Source organism: Euleptes europaea, chromosome 1 (assembly GCF_029931775.1).
Source record: "Euleptes europaea isolate rEulEur1 chromosome 1, rEulEur1.hap1, whole genome shotgun sequence".
Classification (NCBI taxonomy): Eukaryota; Metazoa; Chordata; class Lepidosauria; order Squamata; family Sphaerodactylidae; genus Euleptes; species Euleptes europaea.
Window position 1 is genome coordinate 135,580,940 of NC_079312.1, and position 24,266 is coordinate 135,605,205.

Consider the following 24,266-nt stretch of genomic DNA (forward strand, 5'->3'; position numbering starts at 1 on the left):
CAATTCTGTGTTTCTATGATTCTATGACTCTATCCCATCTCATGCTTTGTATTTTGATACATCTGCCAAAAGAGTTGTTCTTATGGCCTTAGCCTTAGACAATTGTTCATCAGAAGAACAGTCCAGGGGCATCAAGGACCCCGAGAAAGGGGGAGATGCTCTCTGCAGACTACTTCAGGAAAGAACTTCTGAAGAGATACTGTGGGGGGTGGGGGGACTATGCATCCTGTATTCTCTATTGTCGACAACGTTTCTCTGCAAATGTTGACAGAAGCAAAGAATTTCCAAAAACTTTAAAGCCAGGCAGGGGAGGGAGAAAAGTTGGAGGATAATGAAAAAAACACAATATTTCTTATAAGATCTAAGCATACTTTATCACTTTAAATCATAAAATGTATTATATAGATATATATAAAATTTAGTGCACACAATTTTTCTGTTCGACATATTTATGAAATTATAATTTAATAATTATGAATATGCCCACTAATGGAGGTGGAGCACTACCCTATGCTTAGTTCTTTCCAGTTGGAAAATTTGAATAAAAATAAGAACTGAAAATAGAAGCCCTCAGTACTGTAGGAAAACAGAAATGGAATCATCTGGATTTAGTTTCCTTGCCATACATGTGTTATCTGTAAACGATAAGAAAACAAACCTACAACATCTGACTTACTGAAGGTAATAGTGGGCTGAGTGTATGTATCATTAGCTGTGATCCCCATTTCAAAATGCTTCCAGTTCTCTTGTTGGGAGGAAGGGAGAAGAGATCCTAGTCCCTGCCTCCAGCCTAACAGGTTGTCCATAATGCTGTAACCAGTAAATCTTGATATTGAATTAAACTTCATAATAACATTGAATCTTCAGTAGTGTTTCATTATCACACACAGAACGTGTCATAGTAACTGTGGACAAAATTAACTACTTGAAATTCGTATCACGTAATTTAAACAGTGAATATAGCCTTAAGTACTTCAGCTCAAGTGCTTAGCTAGCCAGAACCATTTTCCATAAGATCAATTGCATCAGATACTGAATTATCATTTTTATCTTCAGAGACCTTAAAGTTTGCACAGATTCAGACTGTACTTTCACATGTTACCTTCTTCATTGGTGTGTGTGTATCTAATATATATACTGTCTGGTTTCTTTCAATGCTGTGAAAGGTGGTGTAACTTGGAGCAGGTGAGAAGATTTGAGAGTTATATGTGTCAACAGTGTATAGGAATTATTATTATTAGGGATGATGATGAAATCAGGGCAGATTTCACTATCTAATCTTGCCCCCCCCCCCCAGTCTAACACCTAGATTTGAGTCCAGGAGCACCTTAGAGACCAACAAGATTTTTGGGGTATAAGCTTCAATGAGTCAAAGCTCCTTTTGTCAGATACCATCAGTCTGTTGTTCGTATCAGTACCCAATCTACGAGAGATCTGATGAGCATTACAAAGGAGGTTCATTTTTTTTTTGATGTTTGTATTTTTACTGCGAAAACTAGGGGAAAGTTTATTTAAAGTCCACTGGATATACACATTTATGGCTGCAAGATTTGGGAATCCCAGAGAAACCACACCCATGTGTGGTTTGATTATTTTCCAGTAAAAATAAATACAATCAGCTTTGTATGGTCCTCACTTCAGTTTTGAGTATGAATGTTGGCCACCGCAACGATCCTTGAGTATAATTTGGTACCTTAGTATTTGTCATTAAGTTCAGTAGTGCAGATGGGAGGGGGAAAGATTAACATAACATTGTTTGCTTTCCCATTCCTCAAGTGGTGTAGTATGAAGTTAGCATGCATGATTTGGTTTATTTTTGGATAAGATAACTGAAAACATGGTGCCTTTTGTCTATATAATTTTTTTTTACAAATATACATGTTGAACATGGAAGAGAATTCTGGCACCTGGACTGATATGATCTATAAAGCAGCACCAGCCCACCCCCCAGCAGATGTCCTTAATTTGGGCATCCCTTGCAAGCCCTCTTGTTCCAGCCAGTTGCAATGGTCCGATAAAGCCAAAGAAGCTCAACTTGTACTCTAGCAATAGAAATGCAGAATCTGAAACCCCTCGCTAGAAGTTGGTTCTTGTAGGTTATCTGGGCTGTGTGACTGTGGTCTTGGTATTTTCTTTCCTGACGTTTTGCCAGCAGCTGTGGCAGGCATCTTCAGAGGATTAACACTGAAGGACAGTGTCTCCCTTAACACTGTCCTTCAGTGTCATCATCACCATCATTTGTTTATTACGGTCAGTTTTTACAAAAAGAGATATCATAATAATTAAAACAGAATGTCTGATATTTGCTCAGTAAATTGTAAATTTAGTTGCAGCAGCTCTTGGTAAAATAGTCTGTTTGACGTAAAAGTCATTTTAACAGCTTCTTCTGCCTTATTGCACATGCCCTAGCACAAAATCTCGCAACCTGATAGGTAATATCTTTAACAGAATCATCTAATAATAAAGTGGTATAGTGAACTCTGTATCTGGGAAGCTAGACAAAATTGGATCAATGAGCGTTTTGCGTATGTCTTGATAAAATGGGCAGTGTAATAGCACATGTTCAACCGTTTCCACCATTCCAGATTGGCATGGACAGAGGCGGAATTCGTAAGAGAGGCTGGCATACCTCCCGTCAAGAAGAGCAGATGGAAGGGCATTAAAACGTGCTAAGGTGAAGGCTCTCCGGTGTTTAGGGTGTTCTAAGGTATTGAGATAATTTGGAGGGGCCAAAATTTTTTTACGGTTCTCCACTACTGGGACTGAGTAAGCCCTTGATCTGTCATCTTGAGTCCTTCAGTGTTAATCCTCTGAAGATGCCTGCCACAGCTGCTGGCGAAACATCAGGAAAGAAAATACCAAGACCACGGTCACACAGCCTGGATAACCTACAAGAACCAATGAACTCTGACCGTGAAAGCCTTTGACAATACCCTCGCTAGAAGGCTCAAGGAAAAAAAACCCTCCCTCCTTGGAAGTCTATAGTGCAACTTTTAAATCTCTGTTTAGATCTTATCTGTCTTTCTCATTACAGTTTGCTAAAGTCTTTTACACTTCCTAGTTCTACACTGAGGAAAACATGATTCAACATACACAGTTGAGCCTAATTATTTTAAGCATATTAGCAATAATAGTAACTAGAAAAACAGACCAGGGTTTTCCACTTCCTCTTGCTGATATGTGCTGAAAACATTCATTTTATGGGTACTTTGGCCAATCTTTTTGCCAGACTAAAGAGAAAATCTTCAGGAAATGGCTACAAATGAGAGCTTACTTCCTTTAAAAAAAAACACCAAAACAAACAGACAAACAAAAACCCAAACTTTGCATTTCTGGTCAGTGAGTCTTAAAAAATTCCAGTTGCTAACTGCAGATGATCTATGCCCAGGATGCTGCATAGTACTTAACTGAAACTGTGTTCATGGGTTTCCAAAAACTTCCTGCAATTTGCATTCTGTGAGATGGATGTCTTTTCCTGTTGCATTTAATAGCGGAATTACACATTCACATTTAGTTTTGCAATGAATTTTAATGACACTTATAAATGTTTATACAATGTAGCTGCTAGAATTGCTATTTAGAAGGAGAAGACTGGTGATAGGGAGAGAGGGTAATGTCCCACTAAAAATTGCTCCCTCCTCCAGTACTCTGAGCCTGCTGTGGAGAATGTGTGGATATACTCCAGTTCTCCCCAGTAATAGTAAAAGGAGCTAGATATGTGTCATTTTTTTAAAATGGAAAACTGTTTCTTGAGAGAGAAGGGTTAAAATATCCTCCTCCCTCTGGACTTCCTCTTTTAAATTGCATGTAACATTTTTGTTCCACCCTCTTATTCCAGGTCCATGTGTACCAAGTTGCAATCCTAATACTGGCTCAGTATTAGGATTTCTAGCTCTGGGTTGGGAGATACCTGGAGATAGGGTTGCCAACCTCCAGGTAGTAGCTGGAGATCTCCTGCTATTACAACTGATCGAGATCAATTCACCTGGAGAAAATGGACGCTTTGACGATAGGACTTTATGGCATTGCAGTCCCTCCCCTCCCCAAACCTCGCCCTCCTCAGGCTTCGCCCCATAAACCTCCCGCTGGTGGCGAGGGACCTAACAACACTGAGCATGGAGAGAGTGTGGTTTGGGGAGGGAAGGGACCTCAGCAGTGTTTAATAGAGTCCACCCTCCAAAGCAGCCATTTTTCTCCAGGGGAACCGATCTCAGTCATCTGAAGATCAATTGTTGTAGTGGGAGATCTCCAGGTGCTACCTGGAGATTGGCAACCTTATCATAGTTAGCACACACACACACCCATCTCAGTAGCCTGACTTGGGGATGCTTGTTCTGGGTTGTAAATATTTAATCTTCTTAAAAAAGCAATAAATAGTGGTCCCCCCAGGTTAAAAACATAGAATAGAGTTGATTTGGGCTAGACAGGAATTTTCCTGATTGCTGTTCCTTTTCTGAAGTTACCTTGAAACACTTTGAAGCAGGAATACATTGTCTCTTTGCTAGTACTGTAAAAGGCCAGTGATCATAAAGCTCTAATGAGTACTGACAGCAACAAGAGCTGTTCTCCGTAATAATTCAAAGTTTTTACACAGGCTACTGCTCTAGAGAAAAACAAAATTGGAGCCCTTCTAGCCTGTTAGATAATTTAGGAGTTGATTTGAATTCAAATTCAAACTAAGCCATTGATTTCATGCCTTCTTTGGGTTAAGTTGCTACATCTCATTCTGTGTTCAACTATGGAATAATTATCGGTTGCTGTAACTGGGTTGTAGAAAGAAGAATCTGAATAATTGTTGCAGAACAAGACTGCAGAAAATATAGTTTTTGTGTAAAGTGTCTAGTCTGTGTGGTTTAAGAGGCTTTAAGTCTTTCCAGGCAAATATTCTGCCTGTGCTGTGAGAATTTCTTGCCAATGAAGGCAGAGCGGTGCTGCATTTTGAACAGGACAGAAATTACACATTTACGCATGCTCCGTGGAAGAAATCCCAGCTGAATTTGTAATATTACATCACTTCTTACTACAAGAATTGGGTGCTTCCCATTATTTAGCTTTTGCAGCTCATCCAGCGAGCAATTTCCTGTAGGTTTTGTGGCTTCAGCCCCTTGGTCAGACCTTTCATTTCATGCACAAAACCATATACTGTGGAAACTGTGTACTTGCAGGTGACTGGCAGAGTTCAGGATGGCTTTGATTTTATTCAGGGCCATACTGAGCAGCTGCAAGACTTGCAACTTCTATCTGTACCTAGAAACCCCTTCAGTTTCCATTATATAATGCCTTGTAACTGAATTCAAGTAACAGCCCAGAAATTATGGGCACTGCAAGACACAAAGTTATTGCTTTGAGTAGCTTCTCATTCAAAAGGATGGTATGATGAGCTTTCTGGGCAACTTCAATAGCAGGAAGAATCCAGAATTGCAAATTTAGGGACCTAGTGCTGTGCGGTTACTAGGATTGCTAGGCCCCTCTTTACTACTGGCAGGATGTTTTTGGGGCAGAGCCTGAGGAGGGCAGGGTTTGGGGAGGAGAGGGACTTCACTGCCATAGAATCCAATTGAAAAAGCGGCCATTTTCTCCAGGTGAACTGATCTCTATCGGCTGGAGATAAGTTGTAATAGCAGGAGATCTCCAGCTAGTACCTGGAGGATGGCAACTCTAGCGGTTACTGAAGGATAGGAATATGGTGAGAGTTTGTGCCATCTTGTAGTTTGGTGGGAGACATATGCATGAAACTGCCTTAGAGTTGCCAAACATCAGTTCCTTTACTAAAGCAACAAGTACCAGTCTACGGTTTCTTTTTGCTTGGAATCCTTCTAGCTGAACATTCCAGTGGTTGAATTTGAGCACCTGAACACAAAACTCAAGCTCTACCTCTGAGTACATGACACATCTCCATTTGTATGGGGTTATTATGTCATATATGCTCTAAAGAGGAGAGAAATACTACACACCACTGATTCCATAGATGATAGAATCTTAGGGCTGGAAATCTTCAGGAGGGTGGGTAGGGCATTTTTCAGAGATGCTTTAAATATAAGAAGTCCTGCCTTAAGGAAATATTTTTCCCCCCTAAAGGAGTTTCTCTAAACCTGATAATCGGAAGAGAGGACAGACTAAATTGATTGCCTTGTATTGTCTTCAGAATCTGGGCACTGCAATGAAATTTTAAGATAGTAGCAGCATAGTAGTAGCTGTGACTGGCTTCCTAGTCTTGAGAAGCTGCTAGGAGAAATGGATGGTAGTAATACAGGGATCTGGCCTTCTGATATGTACTGTGGAAGTAAGAGACAATTCCTTTCACACTGGGTTTTCCTCAAAGCCTTGATGGCCCAGGAGCAGCAATGAATGTATAGTTCTGGCACATTTTTATCCCAGCCTTTCTCCAAGGAGTTCAAGGCACCTTCCCCATTTTATTCTCTCGCTGTCTCTGTGAGAAGGGTTATATTGACAGTGTGACTGGCCTAACATCATTCAGAGAGCTTCATTGCAGAGTAGGTATTTGGGTCTTCGCAGTCCTCTTCTTACCATGCCGCCCATTTAGGTCTGTGGATTCCAGTGGCAGAAAGAGCTGTTATTTCTGCTTGCAGGCTGCAAGGAATAGGTGAGCCTAAAGGCAGCAGGAAAAGAGGAAGACCCAACATGAGATGGATTGACTTTATAAAGGAAGCCACAGCCCTCAGTTTGCAAGACATGAGTAATGCAGTTAACGATAGGACGTTTTGGAGGACATCGATTCAGAGGGTCGCCATGAGTTGGAAGTGACTTGACAGCACTTAATACACACACACACACAATAGCACTATTATAATAGAATTAACAGGAAGTTATTAAAGATGACATTGTCTTCCAACAATCCATGGTCTTTTATACTCTCAGTTACCGTCAACATATCAAAAGGTACCTATATTGGGGTTTTGCTAATGTGCTAACTTGATTGTTAAAGACAGATAATTAATCAGTCATTAATTAGCTCTAGTTAAACTCTGAGAAGTATGCAGGCGTTTTTATGCAAAAGGATTAAAATATTGTATGCATGTGTTATGAGAATAACACTTGCTTATGGGTAATATACACATACCAACAATAAAGCTACCTTATCTAGGGTGAACATGCGTGGGTTTGGTGAAAGCATGGTGGAGTTCAGTGCAGGCACCCTTGCTTCTGGCTTCCTTGTCATGAGACACATGAAGATGTAACTGCTGCTGAATTTTTTTCCCCATTTCTGCGGAATTTCTGGTTTATATGAGGTCCTCTGCACAGATTATTAATACTTGGGTTTAAATAAAAACGTTATCTTTATGTAGACTCTCAGTCATTCTTACAACATCCCTCCCCATATAGGAAGCCAGTCTATCCTTCCTGTATTGTATGTGGTTGGGGGAAAGGAACAATGGCTGGTCAACAATGTAATGTAATGAATTTGGGTGCAGGTGAAATTCGAACTGCGGACTTGCCAGCTGGCATGCTTTACCGTGGTGCTCACTAGATGAAGGAAACTGCAAATGTTGCCCATCCGTTACGGAAAGGTTTTTAGAATCAGTTGGAGTAAAGGAAGGGGATGGCCTTTGTATCTGGCGGTGTGCTTTCACTGTAGCAACAGAATAACCTAATTCTTGTTGTATACATTATGGCCGATTCCTTCTATGTTTGGCAGACAGTGCAGGAAAAGTCTTCTTAAAATGTTTTTTTTTTTTTAATGGCAAATATCTTAGGCCGTCCCCAAAGTCTAATACCATTCAGCTTCACTGCATTGTCACAGTACTGAGACATTAATTCTGTAGTGACCTATCTCTTACCGGATCACCTGGACCTCCCCTACCAAATGGTGACCGTGTCTGACCCAGATTACCTTTATTTGCTCTGACAAGAGCACAGTCAGAGCTGGAATGGCTTCAGCCTCTGAGGCTAGAATAGTTCCACAGCCTAAATTGCATCATGTACTGTCTGCAAACCACAATAACACTATCTTAGTGGGAAAATGCTTGTATCCAAAACAAAGATGTAATATGATGCCTTTCAGAGTAAATTTTTTTATAAAGTCCCTGTGCATCAACTGTAATAAAAAGTTATTAGTATTTTTAAAGAGATAAACCTCTAGCAGTTTTCTGTCAAGAGATCTTCCATCTATTTGCTCAGTTCTCTTCTTTTTCTACCTCTTGCTGTTTTGGTTGCTCACAATCACTGATCTGTGTATATGCGTGGGGATATATATTTATATATATCCCCACGCATATACGCATATATACAAATATATATATTTGCTTGCATGCATGCATACAGAGCAGGGAAACGGAGTTGTAAGAAGGGTACTGCCTTAAGCACCCCCAAGTGCTACTGAGTTCACATTTGAAAATCATTTTCCCCAAGTTTGCTACTCCAGAGTAGGAAAACTGGAAATTAACCGCACCATCTACGTTCAGCTTTCTTAATACACAGACTCCGGTTTCTCTTAATTTCTGCCCTAAGTCTTATAAGCAATTGTATGTTCTTTGATTGGCACAGAGCCCAACCAAACTCTGGCTTTTAAATGTTCAAGGAGAGAACATCCATTTTCTCAAAACCCCTCTATGCCTTCTTAAGGCAGATTGAGCCCTTTTTAGCACCAGGCAGGGTTTAACCCAGTTAAGTCCACACAAAACTCCTCCACTCCATTTTAAAACTACTTCAGTATCAATGGTGTACTTAGATTTTATCATGTCCGCAGTCTGATTTTTTTCTTGTCCCTTCCCCACTCTTTTTCCTTTTATGTGTGTAAAATGCTGTCAATTTATGGCAACCTGGTAGGGTTTTGAAGGCGAGAGACTAACAGAGGTGGTTTCCCATTTCCTTCCTCTGCATAGCGACCCTGGTGTTCCTTGGTGGTCTTCCATCCAAGTACTAACCAGGGCCGATCCTACTTGGCTTCTAAGATCTGATGAGATCAGGCTAGCCTAGGCCATTCCTTTTTAGTATTTTTTAACTTAAGATCATTCCTGAAGAAGAGTTCTGGTGAACTTGAAAGCTTGCTTGCTTGCTTGTTTGTGACTTTTTCTTTCTGCCTAATAAAAGCATTATGCCAGTTTTGTATTTTGGATTTTTGTCAGGCAACAACTGCTAAAGTCAGTGTGCTTTGGAAGGTCCATATGACAGGTGTTGATCTGTTTAAAAGTAATTCACAGTGGGTAGCCGTGTTAGTCTGTCTGCAGTAGTAAAAAAGAGCAAGAGTCCAGTAGCACCTTAAAGACTAACAAAAATATTTACTGGCAGGGTATGAGCTTTCATGAGCCACAGCTCACTTCTTCAGATACTTTAAAAGTAGTTCACCACAGCTGACAAGCTAGCAGGTGGGAAATATGCCTCCACCGTATTGTATGTGTATGTAGTTGCAGGGGTGGCAGTTGTCCATAATTTAAGGAATTGTAACTTTTAAAGTACTGTACTGGTGCATTTTGTTTTCTAAAGAAGTGAGACCTCTGTTTACTCAATATCCCCTTTAAGGGAAGTCACTTGCTTTAAATTCTCTGAATAAAGGGCCCTAGGAAAATAAGCACCTCATCAAAAGATGAGAATTGTCCTAATATCTTTGCTGGAAATCTGTCAGTGAGCTCAAGTCATGACATACTTGGCCTCTACTACTGCACTGACTGGGTGGGAAGACAAGTCTTGAAGTCCTATCAAGACTTGCATTGGAGGGATCAAGGACTGGTTTGTGTCTCACGTGGCAACAGTCCATCTTAAGAGATATTCAGGAGAGTTTGAAGCCACCAGACGAGCTTGAGTAGGCAGTGTTATTAAATAACTAACTGAATAAGTGCTTATTCATTCGGATTCGCCAAAATTGAATTGTTTGTCCTTGTCCAGGGCTGCAGGATGATAGCTGGGCAGGGGGGGGGGGAGTGAAAAAGGGATGCTGAAAAACAGTCTCTAAAATTTCTCCTTTGGTCTTCCTTCATCTTCTTTTGTCTTGATTTTTTTTTCTAGGTGATGTTCTTTTCCAGATGGCTGAAGTCCACAGGCAGATTCAGAATCAGTTAGAAGAAATGGTAAGCACTTCACTTCCTGTTGACCTATCCCTTTGGAGAGACTGGCCCCAATTCATACATCCGGATGCAAAATACCTCTGTTATGAAACAGTCACCAAGTCCTCAAATAAGAATTAAGTCCGTGGCTTAACTTACAAGCCTGCACAATCATAAATCATATAGTGGCCTTAGGAATGTCACAGAAATAGCTAGATATCTAATGAATTGCAACAAAGATATCTAAAGATTGCTGTCTGTTTGACCAGTTGGTTTCATACACTGTGAGGACTGAGAGAACTTCTCCACCCTTTATCCAGGTAAAGATACCCACCTTTCACTAATAACGGTTCATTGCTTGTTTTATGCCACTTGTCTTCCCTGCGGTGATTTGGCTGCTTCCTGGCACTTTTACCTGTCCTTGAACATCCTGTTTTGTGGTTAACTACCCCATTACAACTGGGTGAGGGTGTGCAAAATAAACTAAGGTCCTTTCGGGCATCCTCTTCCACATGAGCATAAGAGGGTGGCAAATCTTAATGTATCTAGAAGTTAATATCACACCCTTTTCTGTCCTTTATGGTTCTTAGCTGAAGTCCTTCCACAATGAGTTATTAACACAGCTGGAGCAGAAAGTAGAACTGGACTCACGGTACCTAAGTGTAAGTAAGACAAAACATATCACCTCTCAGCTTTGACTGCATTTATGTGTTCATTTCATTGGAGGGTGTACCTCTAGAAATGTTCTGCTACTCTTAGACAAGGATACGCAGAAGGTTAATTGTGGTCTTCTGGTGAATCATCAAATGCCTGTTGGTTTCTGGGATTCTTGCAAATAATGCTGGATTAAGTAGGCCTTGATGTGATCCTGCAAGCCGTGTCTTATCAGTTAAGACATAACTAATCTGTAACTGGTTGCCCTGAATATGTGTCCTTGCTTAAGAACTTAAGAGACCATTTGGACGCACTTAGGTTTAACAACAGGCCTGGAGAAAACTGTTCTGCCACTTTAATAGAGGGTTACTGTGTGGAAATATGTGGCTGAAGCTTTTCAGGGCATGGTGGTAAATAACATCACATGGTAAATAGCATCCCATTAAGTCTCTGTTAATGGGGCAGTACATTTTTCTCTAGGCAGTTGGCAACCCTAGATGCACTCTTGTTCCATAAATTTAAAACACAATACAGTGGCATGGGGATTCTAATGAAACCAAAAAATAGATTGCACAAGCTTAATGTTAGTTTGTCTCTGCTCTAAGGCTTATACTATAGCTTTATGTATATCAGTACAGAGTAAAAGTGGATAAGGTGGCTGGAGTGGGATAGTACAGTTGACTTTAAAATCCTGACATCTTCCCATTGGCTAAGACTACCCTGTCTATTGCCTAGCCTCCACCTTAATTTCTGGCCACATCTGAAATGGCTCTATGATATCATATGTCATGCCTCGTTCCAGGTGTTCAGTATTTCTTGGCATGGTGTAGTGGTTAAGAGCAGTGGTTTGGAGTGGTGAACTCTGATCTGGAGAACCGTGTTTGATTCCCCGCTCCTCCAGTTGAGCGGCAGGCGCTAATCTGGTGAACCGGGTTGGTTTCCCCACTCCTCCACATAAAGCCAGCTGGGTGACCTTGGGCTAGTCACACTCTCTTAGCTCCACCTACCTCACGGGGTTTCTGTTGTGGGTAGGGGAAGGGAAAGGTGATTGTAAGCCCGTTTGATTCTTCCTTAAGTGGTAGGGCAAGTTAGCATATAAAAGCCAACTCTTCTCCTTCTTCTTCACTGCAGACAGCTCTTGCATTCAAAACAAATCCTTATGTTCTGTTGACCTGAACAGAGCTAGATAAAATGCCTGTTTGTTTAAAATTCAGCATTTTCCCTGTTCCCTTTATCACTGTGTGGGAGCTTAGGATAACATTATCTCTAGGTATTTTGGTGGGGAAAGAACATAAACAGATAACATTTTAAAACAGCACCATCCAGCCCTATTCCTTCTTTTGGGGAGAAAAATGGGTTCCTTTTCAGAGCTGAATTTGTCTGGTCCCATGGTGCAGAGTGGTAAGCTGCAATACTGCAGTCAAGCTCTGCTCACGACCTGGATTCAACCCTGATGTTAGTCAGTTTCAGGTAGCTGGCTCAAGGTTGACTCAGCCTTCCATCCTTCCGAGTTCGGTAAAATAAGTACCCAGCTTGCTGAGGATAAAGTGTAGATGACCCTTTATAAACTAATGCCCAAAGGAAAAAGGGAGAAAGAATTTGCAAAGCCAAACATGACCCTCATAGGCATTTAATACCATGTTAAAGTTGTAACTTTATGTCCTGCTAATAAAGCTCCTAGGGTTACCATACCTGTTCTCTAGGGCACTAGGAATGTGTGTTCTCCACTTTTCCCACATGAAGTCAGCTTTGATCTCTAAACATTCAAAACATGCTCTCTGCAACAGGCACCGAGTCTGGACCTTTTGGTTGTAGGGAGGATGTAAACAGTGCTCATTAGAAGAAGAGGCAGCCTGTGCCAATCTCTTCAGCCTTTCTTGTTTCAGCTATTAGCAGTCCCACATTTCTTTCATATTTAGGCTGCACTGAAGAAATACCAGACTGAGCAAAGGAATAAGGGGGACTCACTAGAGAAGTGCCAGGCAGAACTCAAGAAACTTCGGAAGAAGAGCCAAGGGAGCAAGAACCCTCAGAAGTACTCTGACAAGGAGCTACAGGTAGGGTCTGTTTGCCTGGAAGGCTTCTGGGTTAAAGAGTCAGTTCTTGTTATCCTTGCTGGGACTGTAAGCATGTATGGCTATGCGTGCGTTGTGCCACGCAACTATGTTGGCCTTTCCCTCCCCCCCCCGGTAGCTCGGCCAGCTGCAGATCGTATTGTAGGTACCACTTTGAGTAACTGCTCTGCATTTTCTATTGTGGAAAAATAAAGCAATTTTGTGACAGAGAACTCTGAGGTTGCTGGTATATAGCTGTGATCCAGTACAGATTTGCCTGGGAGGAAGTCCCATTGAACAATTTGATATTTGCCTCCACATAAACCTACACAGAACTAGGCTTCAGATCTGGAATCCTGAAATAAGTAAAATCTCTTCCTTGTGATATCTTAAGTTGCCTAGATATGTTTTCACTTCAGACTGTGTTCTAGTTCTTCAGGCACATAACAACAGCTATAAAGTCAAAAGCTTACAAAAGAGTTTGAAAACTCTTTAATTGTCTGAGATGCTGTTCTTTGTTAATGTATGATTTGCAAAATCAGGGACCCCCACTTTCCCACTGTTATTAATTTTAAATTGTTGTGCTACACACACACACATAAACCAGATCTCATTCTGCTAACAACATTCCCCAGGCCTCTTAATTTTCAATTCAGCTTCTTCTTTTTCCACACCCCACTTCAACAAATAGAAAATTTCTATTAGCGTACGCCAGAGGGGATTTTCATTAGAAAAAGGTAAATAACTTATCTAGACAGTGACTTCTGATTTCAAGCACACTTGAAAGCTTCATGCTGTTTCCTAATCAGATTTTGATTGTGTCCCCTAGAGACTCAGGCATGAGAGTCCCAAGGCAGATGCAATATCTGTTGTCTGACATGAACAACCAAGTGTAGTTGCATAAATCTCATGAAAAGGAAATTATGTTCTTCAAAACAAAAACTATGCACTGTTGTGAAGAAGCAAAAGACTGTCAGAAATTATGATGGGGGGAAGCAAATATCTTCTGATGCCATGCAATAAGCAGTAGTTTCAGTCTGGAGCTAAACGCAAGGTGGCGCTCTTTGGGTTAATGGGTGTAGTTGCTTGGTTATCTTCCCCACCCCCACACACACACAGGCCAGTGGCTTCTCAACTGATACCCCACCTTTTGCAGATCTGCAAGCACAGCAAGTCTTAACAAGAGATTAATAATGTTTCCCTAAACATATTGTAGCCTAAAAAATGCTGTGTTATTGCTGGCTGCTATTTTTCCCTGCTATTTTTCCTCGGCCAATAGGGATGCCAGCTCTGGGTTGGGAAATAGTTGAAGATTTTGGGGCAGGGCAGGGTTTGGAGAGGGGAGGGGCTTCAGTGCCATAAAGTCCAATTGCCACAGCGGCCATTTTCTCCAGGGGAACTGATCTCTGTCGCCTAGATATCAGATGTAATAGTGGGAGATCTCCAGTCACCACCTGGAGGTTGGCAACCCTACTTGCCAATGAGATAAATGCTGCAGTCACTGTCATATACCAGAGTCATCGGTGGAATTAGGAAAGTGAAATATATAGGCCTTCTACCATTGTAATTACAACTTCCCAGGATTTTCTTTCATTCTTGGGCCTTTTCCCCATTCTTTCCTGTTCTTCAGTGCTGGACTAGAAACTGTTGTTTGTCTTTCTTTGTATCTACACATTTTTATATACTCATGCCACCAACTTAGTTGGTTGGTTGCATGTTTGCTTCACTAATGCAGTCTATATAAATTCAAGTTACCCTGTTTCTCATTTCCTCACTTGCAACATGTCTCTGGTAAGAAGCAGACCAATACACTAAATTAAGCTTAAGATGTGTCTGCATTATGCTTGTAACAGTTCCGGACAGGTAAGTTTACTTTTAGTCACTGCGTATAAGCGTTTCTTGCGTGGATTCATGAGAAATAACCCTGCCTCATCTGATCAGAGTTCAAACCATCATGATTGGAGAACAAGACTATGCTTCTCTTCTTTGCTGAATTAAGCATGGAGGACAACTTGGATCTTTTCCACTAAATTGAGGTGCAGGTGTAGGGAAATAATTGCCAGGTGATTAGCATGAAGGTTATACTGGTGAAAGCTGTATGTTTTAATTGTATGTAAAAGCAATGAGTTGCAAGTTCTTAATTGGCTGTGTGATTTGTAAAAGTCACTAAAGGGAAATAGGACTGTTTATCAGCAATTATCTCTTAGACTTTTTAGAGAGATCTGATGCAGTATTTAAAGTTAAAATAAGAACTTTATTTTTTACAAAAAATTACATGTATCTTCATGGCCGAATAGTTTCTGAAGTTTGTTCTGAGATGCTCTCAGAAGAAAGCAGTTGCATTTCTAATTTTTTTAGAATGCATTCATTGGTCTGTATAAGCCTTTTTATGTAGTACAGCTACCTGGATGACATTTTATGAAACTTGGCATGCACCTGAGCCTTTACACTCAATGCCTCCTACTTTAGTGCCTACAGAAAGGCTGTCACAAGAAGCATCTGTACAAATTACAAGTGTTTCAGAACTACTGCAGAAGACTCAGACTTGGAAAGAATCAAGACATTCCATCTATCTTGCAGTGTTGGCATTTCTGCAATGGCTGTATGATATCTGTACAGTGTTGGCACTACTACCATGCATTGATTTTTAGCATGTTTTTTTCCTCTCTTTTTTGTATGAATTCAAATAATGTAATTGTAAAAAATTCTTCTAATAGTCTTTGAGGGGTCAATAAAGCCTGGCTTCCGGTGGAGCAGCAAATCTCCCTTGTGCACATCTTCAGTTTGCTGCCTTGGATTCAGCATCAGTTGCCTCTGAGGGTCTGTTTTCAGAATCCAGCTGAAGCCCTAAAGGCTTATTCAGATGTCAGCATTTCCCTTCACAGAAGAATGTCTGTTTGATAATGCATATGAAACAAATAATAATGCAATATTCATTTACACTTTGCCTTTCGTTAAATGTTTTTCCCCCTGTGTGTGTGTGTGTGTGTAAAGTGCCATCAAGTCGCAGCCGACTTATGGCGACCCCTTTTGGGGGGGGGGTTTCATGGCAAGAGACTAACAGAGGTGGTTTGCCAGTGCCTTCCTCTGTACAGCAACCCTGGTATTCCTTGGTGGTCTCCCATCCAAATACTAACCAGGGCTGACCCTGCTTAGCTTCTGAGATCTGACGAGATCAGGCTAGCCTGGGCCATCCAGGTCAGGGCCATCCTGGTATGTAAGTACTTTTTAAATGAAAAATTAGATCAAGTTGGTGGAATGATTCAGTAGCAAGCCACTACTGAATCAATGCCTTAAATTATGAGATGGACAGACTTGTATAACTGTAATTTCTTCCAGTCTGTAACTTTTAGCACAGGAACTGAAGCTGGGAAAGGTTTTGACACTTGAGATAAAAATCCAGAAAATAGACATTACAGCACAATCCTATGCAGATTTACTCCAGTCTAAGCCTGTCGAAATGAATGGGTTTAGACTGAAGTAACTCTGTTTAGGATTGTACTTAGTTCTCTTTCAGAGGTGTCCAAAATATGCCTCCTTGTTCATCCTCTTAGTCTTATTAGCTCTAATGTGATGTGTACTCTACGGTATTTTATGAGCATTCATTTGATGGAGGTGGAGTGGTGCTGCAGTATTGCCTCTCCTGTATGTATATGTTAAATGTCTGACCTTGGAAATAGCGGGGCAGGTTGTGGGGAGGGGAGGGAGAGATTCTCCTCTGAGGCTGCGGCGTCTTGAGCTGTGGGTTATTTTCCTCCATCTTCAGGGTAGGCAGGACTAATATTTATTAATTTTTTTGCTAACTTCCTGTCTACCCTTGGCGGGAAAATAGCCTGCAGACCTCAGTTCCTTCCTGCCTCTAGGGGTAGCAGGTCGCAAAGGAGAAAGCTCCGTGCTTCTGTACCGCAATTAGGTTCTATTCTGTCTGTGCGTCCAGTAAGTTCTTTGTCTCGTATCCTACCCCGTCTCCGTTCCATCCTCCGTTTTACCTCCCCAGTAGCCAGCCCTGTGTGTTCTGTCCTCTGTGGTAAATTTTTTGTTTCTTTTCCCCGGAGTTTTCTCCAGAGATTTTTCAAAATGGCAGATGCCATTTTAGATAGGGAGGACGACCTCCTGTCCGAGCAGGACTATCATTGGGGGCTGGTCGCATCCGCCCCGAAGGAACCCGCTTCCCCCAACGACCGCGATTGTGGCTCATTAGGGGGAGAGCAGCAACAGGGTTCCCCTAAGAGTGAGAGAAAGGAGGCGCCCGCGCCGAAGACAAAAAAGGCGCGAAAAGCCGCGGCGCCGCTTCTCTCCACTAATAGGCGGAAGCGCAACTCTAAGCCTGGAGCGGGGACGAGAGCCGGAAAGAAATCATCCGCCTCCTCACCAAAAGACCGCAGGACTCCTCAGGCGGCCCCCACGGTACCATCCAGGGAGACCGCTTCGTCTTTCCCAACGGGAATTGGTAACTCCCCCCCCCCTTTCCAGCACAAGGCGGGAGGCTGTTAACGCAGGAAGAGGCTGACGGCTGGGTGAACCTGGCCCTCCAGCGTCAGTGGCAGGATTTTCAAGCCTTTCAAATGAGGATCCCTCCTTTCCTCTGGGCAGGTCCTGTTGAACCCCCCCTCTTCCTCAGCCCATTCTAATACCCTTGACGTTGAAGAGGGATCTCCAGTAGTCCAGGGACCTTCTACTTCTGGCCAGTGGCCCACTAAGGCCGCCTTAAAGGGAAGGGTGGGGGAAACCCTGCAGAATGAATCGCAGGAGTCACTTGAATCCACCATGGATTCTGATGATGAGAAAGAGGAAGGCGAGTTCAATTCAGACGATGAGGCGCACCCCCCTGAAGAATCTCAGAACCGCCTTTTTAGTGGGGAGGATTACCAAGGACTCCTAGCTAAAGCTATTCTGGCCCTTGATCTGAATGAGGAGGAGAGTGATCCTGCTGATGTTCCTACTCCTAAGCTCAAACAAGGGGTGGCTGAGTGCTTTCCCAGAAGGCAGTCTCATAACCACCTGGTTCCCTTTCCAGAATTTTTCCTTAGAGCAGTTCATGAGGAATAGGACAACCCGGCCTCTAATAGGCAGATGCCCCCTAACGTGAAAAAAATTGTACAATTTAGCCCCTCATGCTGTGTCTTTGCTCAAAATACCTCTGGTGGACGCTCCAGTGGTGGATATACAGACCCCGGGCCTTGTCCCTGAGGATGGGAAGGGATCACTGAGGGATCAATTAGATTGAAAATGTGAAGCCTTAACCAGAAAAGCCCATGAGGCCTCAGCACTGGCCATTCAGGCTAGTGCAACCATGTCAATATTCGCGAGGGCTTCATACTTATGGCTAAAAAAGCTTCCGGTACTGCTGGAGAACCGTAGAGTAGCAGGAGGCCTGGAAAGAGTCCTGAGTGCTGTCACCCTAATGGCGGATGCTTCTCTGGACACAATGTCACTAGTCGCTAGATCCATGGCCTCCGTTACATCTGTTAGAAGGGCTTTATGGCTTAGGGCTTGGCCCGCAGATTTTAGGGCAAAAACCACCTTGATGTCCTATCCTATACAGGAGGGCAGGCTCTTCGGCGACAAATTGAACAAAATCCTTATCGAAACCAAGGATAAGAAGCAGGCCATGCCCAAGCAGATTAAAAAAGAACCCAGACCTTCCTCGTACCAGTCCTTTCGGACATCAAGGCCCCCATTCAGATACCTATCAGAGTACAGAAGGGGCTCCTGGAATCCCTCCTCTCAGCCCTTTCGGAGGGGAGGGGGAGGTAGATTTCAACGATCCAGTCAGCAGTCCCGTCCCGATAAAGGGGACAAGTTTCCCAAAAATAATCCCCAAAGACAACTGCGCACTAGAAGTGGGAGGAAGGCTCCAGTACTTTCAGGAAAGTTGGGCCTCCTCCTGTCAGGATCAGTGGGTTCTAACAATCATTTCACAGGGATACTTACTGGAATTCTCGACACAACCAAGGGACAGATTCGTTCAATCCCCCACGTCCTTCAAACTAGAAAAACGGCACAGGACTCACACTGCTATTCAGCACCTCTTACAGATCAGGGCCATAGTGTCTGTTCCCAAATTGGAAAGATGTCAGGGAACATAATCGATATTCTTCACAGTCCCCAAAAAGAATGGGGACTGGAGAGCCATCCTCAACTTGAAATTCCTAAACAGAAAGATGGTCCACAAACATTTCCGCATGGAAACCGTCAAGTCCACTGTGGAATCCCTACGCCCCAATACATTCATGATGGCTGTGGATTTGACGGAGGCATATATGCATGTGCCTATCCATCCATCACACAGGCATTTTCTTCGCTTCCCATATGGCCATTCTCACTTCCAGTTCAGGGTCCTTCCCTTTGGATTAAAGACAGCTCCCAGGGTGTTCACGGAAATTCTAGTGTCAGTCATCGCGCCGCTCAGACAAGAATGCATCCAGGTACACCTGTACCTGGACGACATTCTGATCTGTGCGAAATCCCAACATCAGTCCAATTTGCACACGGCACGGGTGATCCAAGTCCTTCAGGAACACGGTTTTCTGGTCAACCACAGCAAAAGCAGTCTCACACCTTCTCAATCCCTGATCCACCTGGGGGTCAAGATAGATTCAAAATACAATTGTATATCCCTACCCTCAGAACGCATACACAAGATTATAGGTTTAGCAACGAATGTAGCCAAATCACAAACATCCAGACTCATGAAGTTAGCCAGACTGTTAGGTCTCATGATATCATGCATTGCCGTGGTGCCCTGGGCCCGCTTTCGTTCCAGACCACTTCAGTGGTAGCTCCGGCCCTTTCAAAGGGACATAGCAAAGAAGAGGGACAGGATCGTTACAGTTTCCCTCGAAATCCGGCAGAGTCTACGCTGGTGGTCTCTACAGACAAACCTCTCCAAACCTACTCAATACATTCACCAAGAACCAGTACAAATATTCACGGATGCCAGCCTGGAGGGGTGGGGGGCCTCGCTCAACTCACACACTACACAGGGTCGCTGGTCAGAGCAGGAATCCTCCCTGCATAGCAATCTGTTGGAATTGAGGGCGGTCAAGCTCGCCCTGCAGGCCTTTGCTCCACTGATCTGGGGTTTACACATCATTGTGAGAACGGACAATATTTCCACGAAGGCACACATAAACAAGCAGGGAGGGTCCAGATCATCAACCCTCCATCGCGAGTCAGAGCAGATCTTCCTTTGGGCTCAAACGAACCTGAGATCCATTCGGGAAGAGCATATCAAAGGGATCCTCAATATCCAAGCAGTCCAACTAAGCCGCCACTTCGTAGACGAAGGGGAATGGTCCTTGGATCAGGAAGTCTTTCGGCAAATTTCCATCAAATTTGGCAATCTCTTAGTAGATTTGTTCGCATCCATCGAAAACTTCAAGGTGCCAAGATTCTTCTCCAGGTATCATCATCATGCGGCGGAAGGCATAGACGCCCTTCTGAGCTCTTGGCCAACGGGTCTACTGTATGCTTTTCCTCCCCTGCCCATTATACCAAAAGTCCTTCGAAAGATCCAGATCGAAGGACCCAATGTCCTCTTAGTAGCCCCTTTCTGGCCGCGACGGCCATGGTTCGCGACTCTGCGCCAGATGTCTTGCCAGGAACCTTGGAGAATTCCTTCTCAATGGGGGACTCTCCGTCAGGGTCATATGGTTCATGCAGACCCCCAGTGGTTCTGTTTGACCGTTTGGCACTTGAGAGAAGATCTTTACTAGACGGGTTACTCCGACAAGGTAGCGGACACCATTTTAGAGGCCCGTAGACCCGCTAACAAGAGGATCTATAATACCTCTTGGAAAGCCTTTGTGCGCTGGGCAAGAAGGAAAAAGGTGGACCCATTGAAACCGGGAATGCATCAACTTCTGGAGTTTCTCCAGGAGGGGGTACATATGAAGCTTTCCGCATCCTCCTTGCGTAGGCAGGTTGCAGCTATCACCACTGTCGTTCCCTTAATTGAAGGGGTTCCTCCTACTAGACACCATCACATCATTGCCTTTTTAAAAGGGGTTAAGCAAGGCCAACCTCCAATCAGACATCGCTTTCCATCCTGGAGTCTTACTTTGGTACTCAAGGCCCTTACAAAGCCGCCATTCGAGCCACTTCGATTGGTCTCCCTGAAATACCTTCACATGAAGGTCCTTTTTCTAGTTTCCATCACATCGGCAAGAAGGGTTTCCGAGTTAAGAGCTCTTTCTATACGTAGAGGGCTTTGCGTGTTCCATAAGGACAAGGTAGTCCTTACTCCTGATCCCTCCTTTACTCCCAAAGTAAATTCTCCTTTTCACAGATTGCAGGAAATCACTCTACCATCCTTCTGTCCAAAGCCGTCATGTCCCAAGGAGCGAGCCTGGCATTCTTTAGATTTACGCAGAGCTCTGCGCATCTTTATTAAGAGGACAGAGGATATAAGAAGAACAGATTACATGCTCATTGGAATTGCTAACCCCAACAAAGGGGAAAGAATGTCTGCCACAACAATTAGTAATACCATCAAAGCCTGTATCACTGAAACTTATAAGGCCTCGGGAGTCCCAGTCCCAGAGGGTATCACCGCTTATTCGCTGCGTAGTGCCGCCACCACAGCAGCTTTCGATAAGCAGGCTCCGTTAGAGGAAATTTGCTGTGCTGCGACCTGGGCATCGACATCGACCTTCATTAAACACTACCGAATAAATACTTGGTCGTCGGCCCAAGCGGCCTTTGGTCTCAGGGTGCTGCAGCAACTGGCGGAGGAAGGTTCATAACACACCCATCAGGGGAGCTCTTGTAGGTCCCACAGCTCAAGACACCGCAGCCTCAGAGGAGAATGGAGCCTTTATTACTTACCGTGACAGCTCCTTCTCTTCTGAGGCGTAGGCGTCTTGCCCACCCAGATAGGAACCTTTTCCTACCTCACTATTGAGGGAATGTAGTTTACAAATTTTAGTGATTGATCACTTTCCAGATTGTACCAATAGGTTTATCCGGGGGTATGTTTTTCTTCCAAGGTCGATAATACAAATCCTTTGAGTTCAAAAAAGTTTGTTCCACTGTTGATGTTGTCAATGTTATATCTTTCGTGTTTTTTATAAAGCGAGTGTTCACTCCTGTCGTAATAGCTAAGCAAGACTGTAACTGAGGTCTGCAGGCTATTTTCCCGCCAAGGGTAGACAGGAAGTTAGCAAAAAAATTAAAAAATATTAGTCCTGCCTACCCTGAAGATGGAGGAAAATAACCCACAGCTCAAGACGCCTACGCCTCAGAAGAGAAGGAGTCGTCACGGTAAGTAATCAAGGCTCCATTCTCTGCATGGTGGCTGTCTAACTAGCTGGCGTTTCCTGCATGGAATTTGCCACTACCTCCCCCAGTCATCTACACTTTACTCACAGCAAGCTGGGTACTCATTTTACCGACCTCGGAAGGATGGAAGGCTGAGTCAACCTTGAGCTGGCTACCTGAAACCTACTTCTGCCGGGATCAAACTCCGGTTGTGAGCAGAGCTTGGACTGCAGTACTGCAGGTTACCACTCTGCGCCATGGATCTCCTAACTGATTAGTACAGGGTAGCTATAACTGTAACCGTGGTGTGCATGTGGAGGGAGGATTTCCTTCTGATACTAGGTTACAGAGCAACTGAATGTTGCTATGAAATGCAGTCTTGGCTTCATATTGCCTGATTGCACATTGACACCCAATTTTGTTCTTTAAGCGTGTGATCATGTTGACAGTAGTTATTTTAAAAATAGAGCACCACTCCTTTCCTGGCAGAATATTTTATGTTTGGTCCAGATGCTCTTGGCTTATGGAGTTCTTTACCCTGCATCATCAAAACCCTGGTATACAAACATTTGTATGACTAAGCTGCTGGAATGTATATGGGAGACTGAATACAGTTGCTGATGCTGGTGGCAAGAGGATACTATGTGCTGTTACTTGGCTTCTGAAGGCTATTTTTTTTTCTTTTGGCAAAAATGTTAGTTCCTCCACTCCAATTATTTTAGTTAAAGAAAAAATTAATTCTATTGCTGGAGTAGAGATCTATTACTATGAGGAAGAGTCCTAGACTTGACTTTGATAGGTACGTTTATTTAACTGGCTGTTAAACATCCAGAACTCAGGCACTCTGTAATCTCTTGTTTTCATATTTTAGAACCACAGGAAGTTCAAAAGCGTCTTTTGTGTGTAGCCATTGTTTGCTGAATTACGGCATTTTTTCATTGTCTAAAGGTTTACGGGGGGAAAGCTGCTGAAGGGAAAAGGACTGCTGGCTGTGCTGGAGATAAGACTGAATAAACATCCAAATCTGAGTCTGTATCACATAGGTCCAACATGTGAGAATTGAACAGAACAGGCTTCTCTGATTGTTTTGCGGTATGGCAAATGTAAATTTCGGCAAACTGAAATAGGAGCAGTCTGCCCAAGAAAGAGGCTTGGTGCCCATATGGTGGGCAGGGATACCTTGGTAAAAAGTCAGCATGTGTTTTTGATGCAAGAAGATATGGCAGGAAATAAGATGCTTTTTTAGAAAATGGAATTGAGAAGTATATGAAAAGTGCAATCAAGTCACCGGTGACCCGGGTGACCCTGTAGGGGTTTCAAGGCAAGAAATGAACAAAGGTGGTTTGCCATTGCCTGCTTCTGCATAGCAACCCTGGACTTCCTTGGTGGACTTCCATTCAAGTACTAAACAGTGCCTACCCTGCTTAGCTTCAGAGATGGGACAAGACTCGGCTGTCCTGGTCAGGGCATATAAACTTTGTTATAAATATTATTTTCTTTTTATTTATTTAAAATATTTGTTTGCCACTTTAATACCCAACTAGGACCTTCAAGGTGGCAAGCTATCAAGAAGACATTACAATTCTTTCCAAAGTTGGAGAGTGGGAGATTCATAAGGAACAGGGAAGACCTTTGACTCCAGAATAAAACCAGCTTTATTTATTTATAGATAGATAGATAGATTTCAAATTTCATTCCATGGCAGCATAAATACAGTATGCTGGAAAGATTAGACATGAGTGCCTAATTGATAATTGCATGCTTCAGCATGAGGCCAAAGTTGTGTGTCTTCAGTAGCTGCATAGAAGGAGACATTTTGCATGTGCCTCATCCCCTATCATTGTAGCAGTGTGATGGGAGAAGTGATACCTTCTGAAATTCTCCCTTTAAAGCTAACTAAATATATAGGCTAAAACACAATATTTTCCAGATGACTGGAGCAATCCTCAGTTCCTTGTCCTGATTTCTGTGGAACTAATATAGTTACTTGGCCATATTAATTTGAGAGCTGGCTTGGTGGCAAGAATACCTGCAAACAAGCAGTATTTTCTTCTGGACACGTTTGAGGAAATACTTGCAAAATCCTGGTGTCTGAACAACTTGGATTCTAGGGAAAGTGCTGTTTTATTGAATGGCTTAATCTTTAGAGGCCTTCCTTATCCATAGGATGACTTCATCAATTCTGCTTCTTCACAGGGGCTGCCTATCAGTGGACATACTGTGTATAAGTGGATTCCTACTGATTGGTTAGGGAGAATAATTTAAGTTCTAGTATGAGACATCTTGCCTAGTGTAT

General features: G+C 43.0%; 1 protein-coding gene across 4 annotated transcripts in view; it reads left to right on the plus strand.

Moving 5' to 3' along the window:
* Positions 1-24,266, plus strand: part of BAIAP2 (BAR/IMD domain containing adaptor protein 2) — a 187,232-nt gene that overhangs the window by 105,666 nt on the left and 57,300 nt on the right. For all 4 annotated transcript variants that reach the window (XM_056867021.1, XM_056867018.1, XM_056867020.1 and 1 more), the window contains exons 4-6: positions 9,964-10,025; positions 10,592-10,663; positions 12,575-12,712. In XM_056867021.1, the coding sequence (XP_056722999.1) occupies positions 9,964-10,025; positions 10,592-10,663; positions 12,575-12,712 (272 nt within the window). The remainder of the gene's footprint in view (positions 1-9,963; positions 10,026-10,591; positions 10,664-12,574; positions 12,713-24,266) is intronic.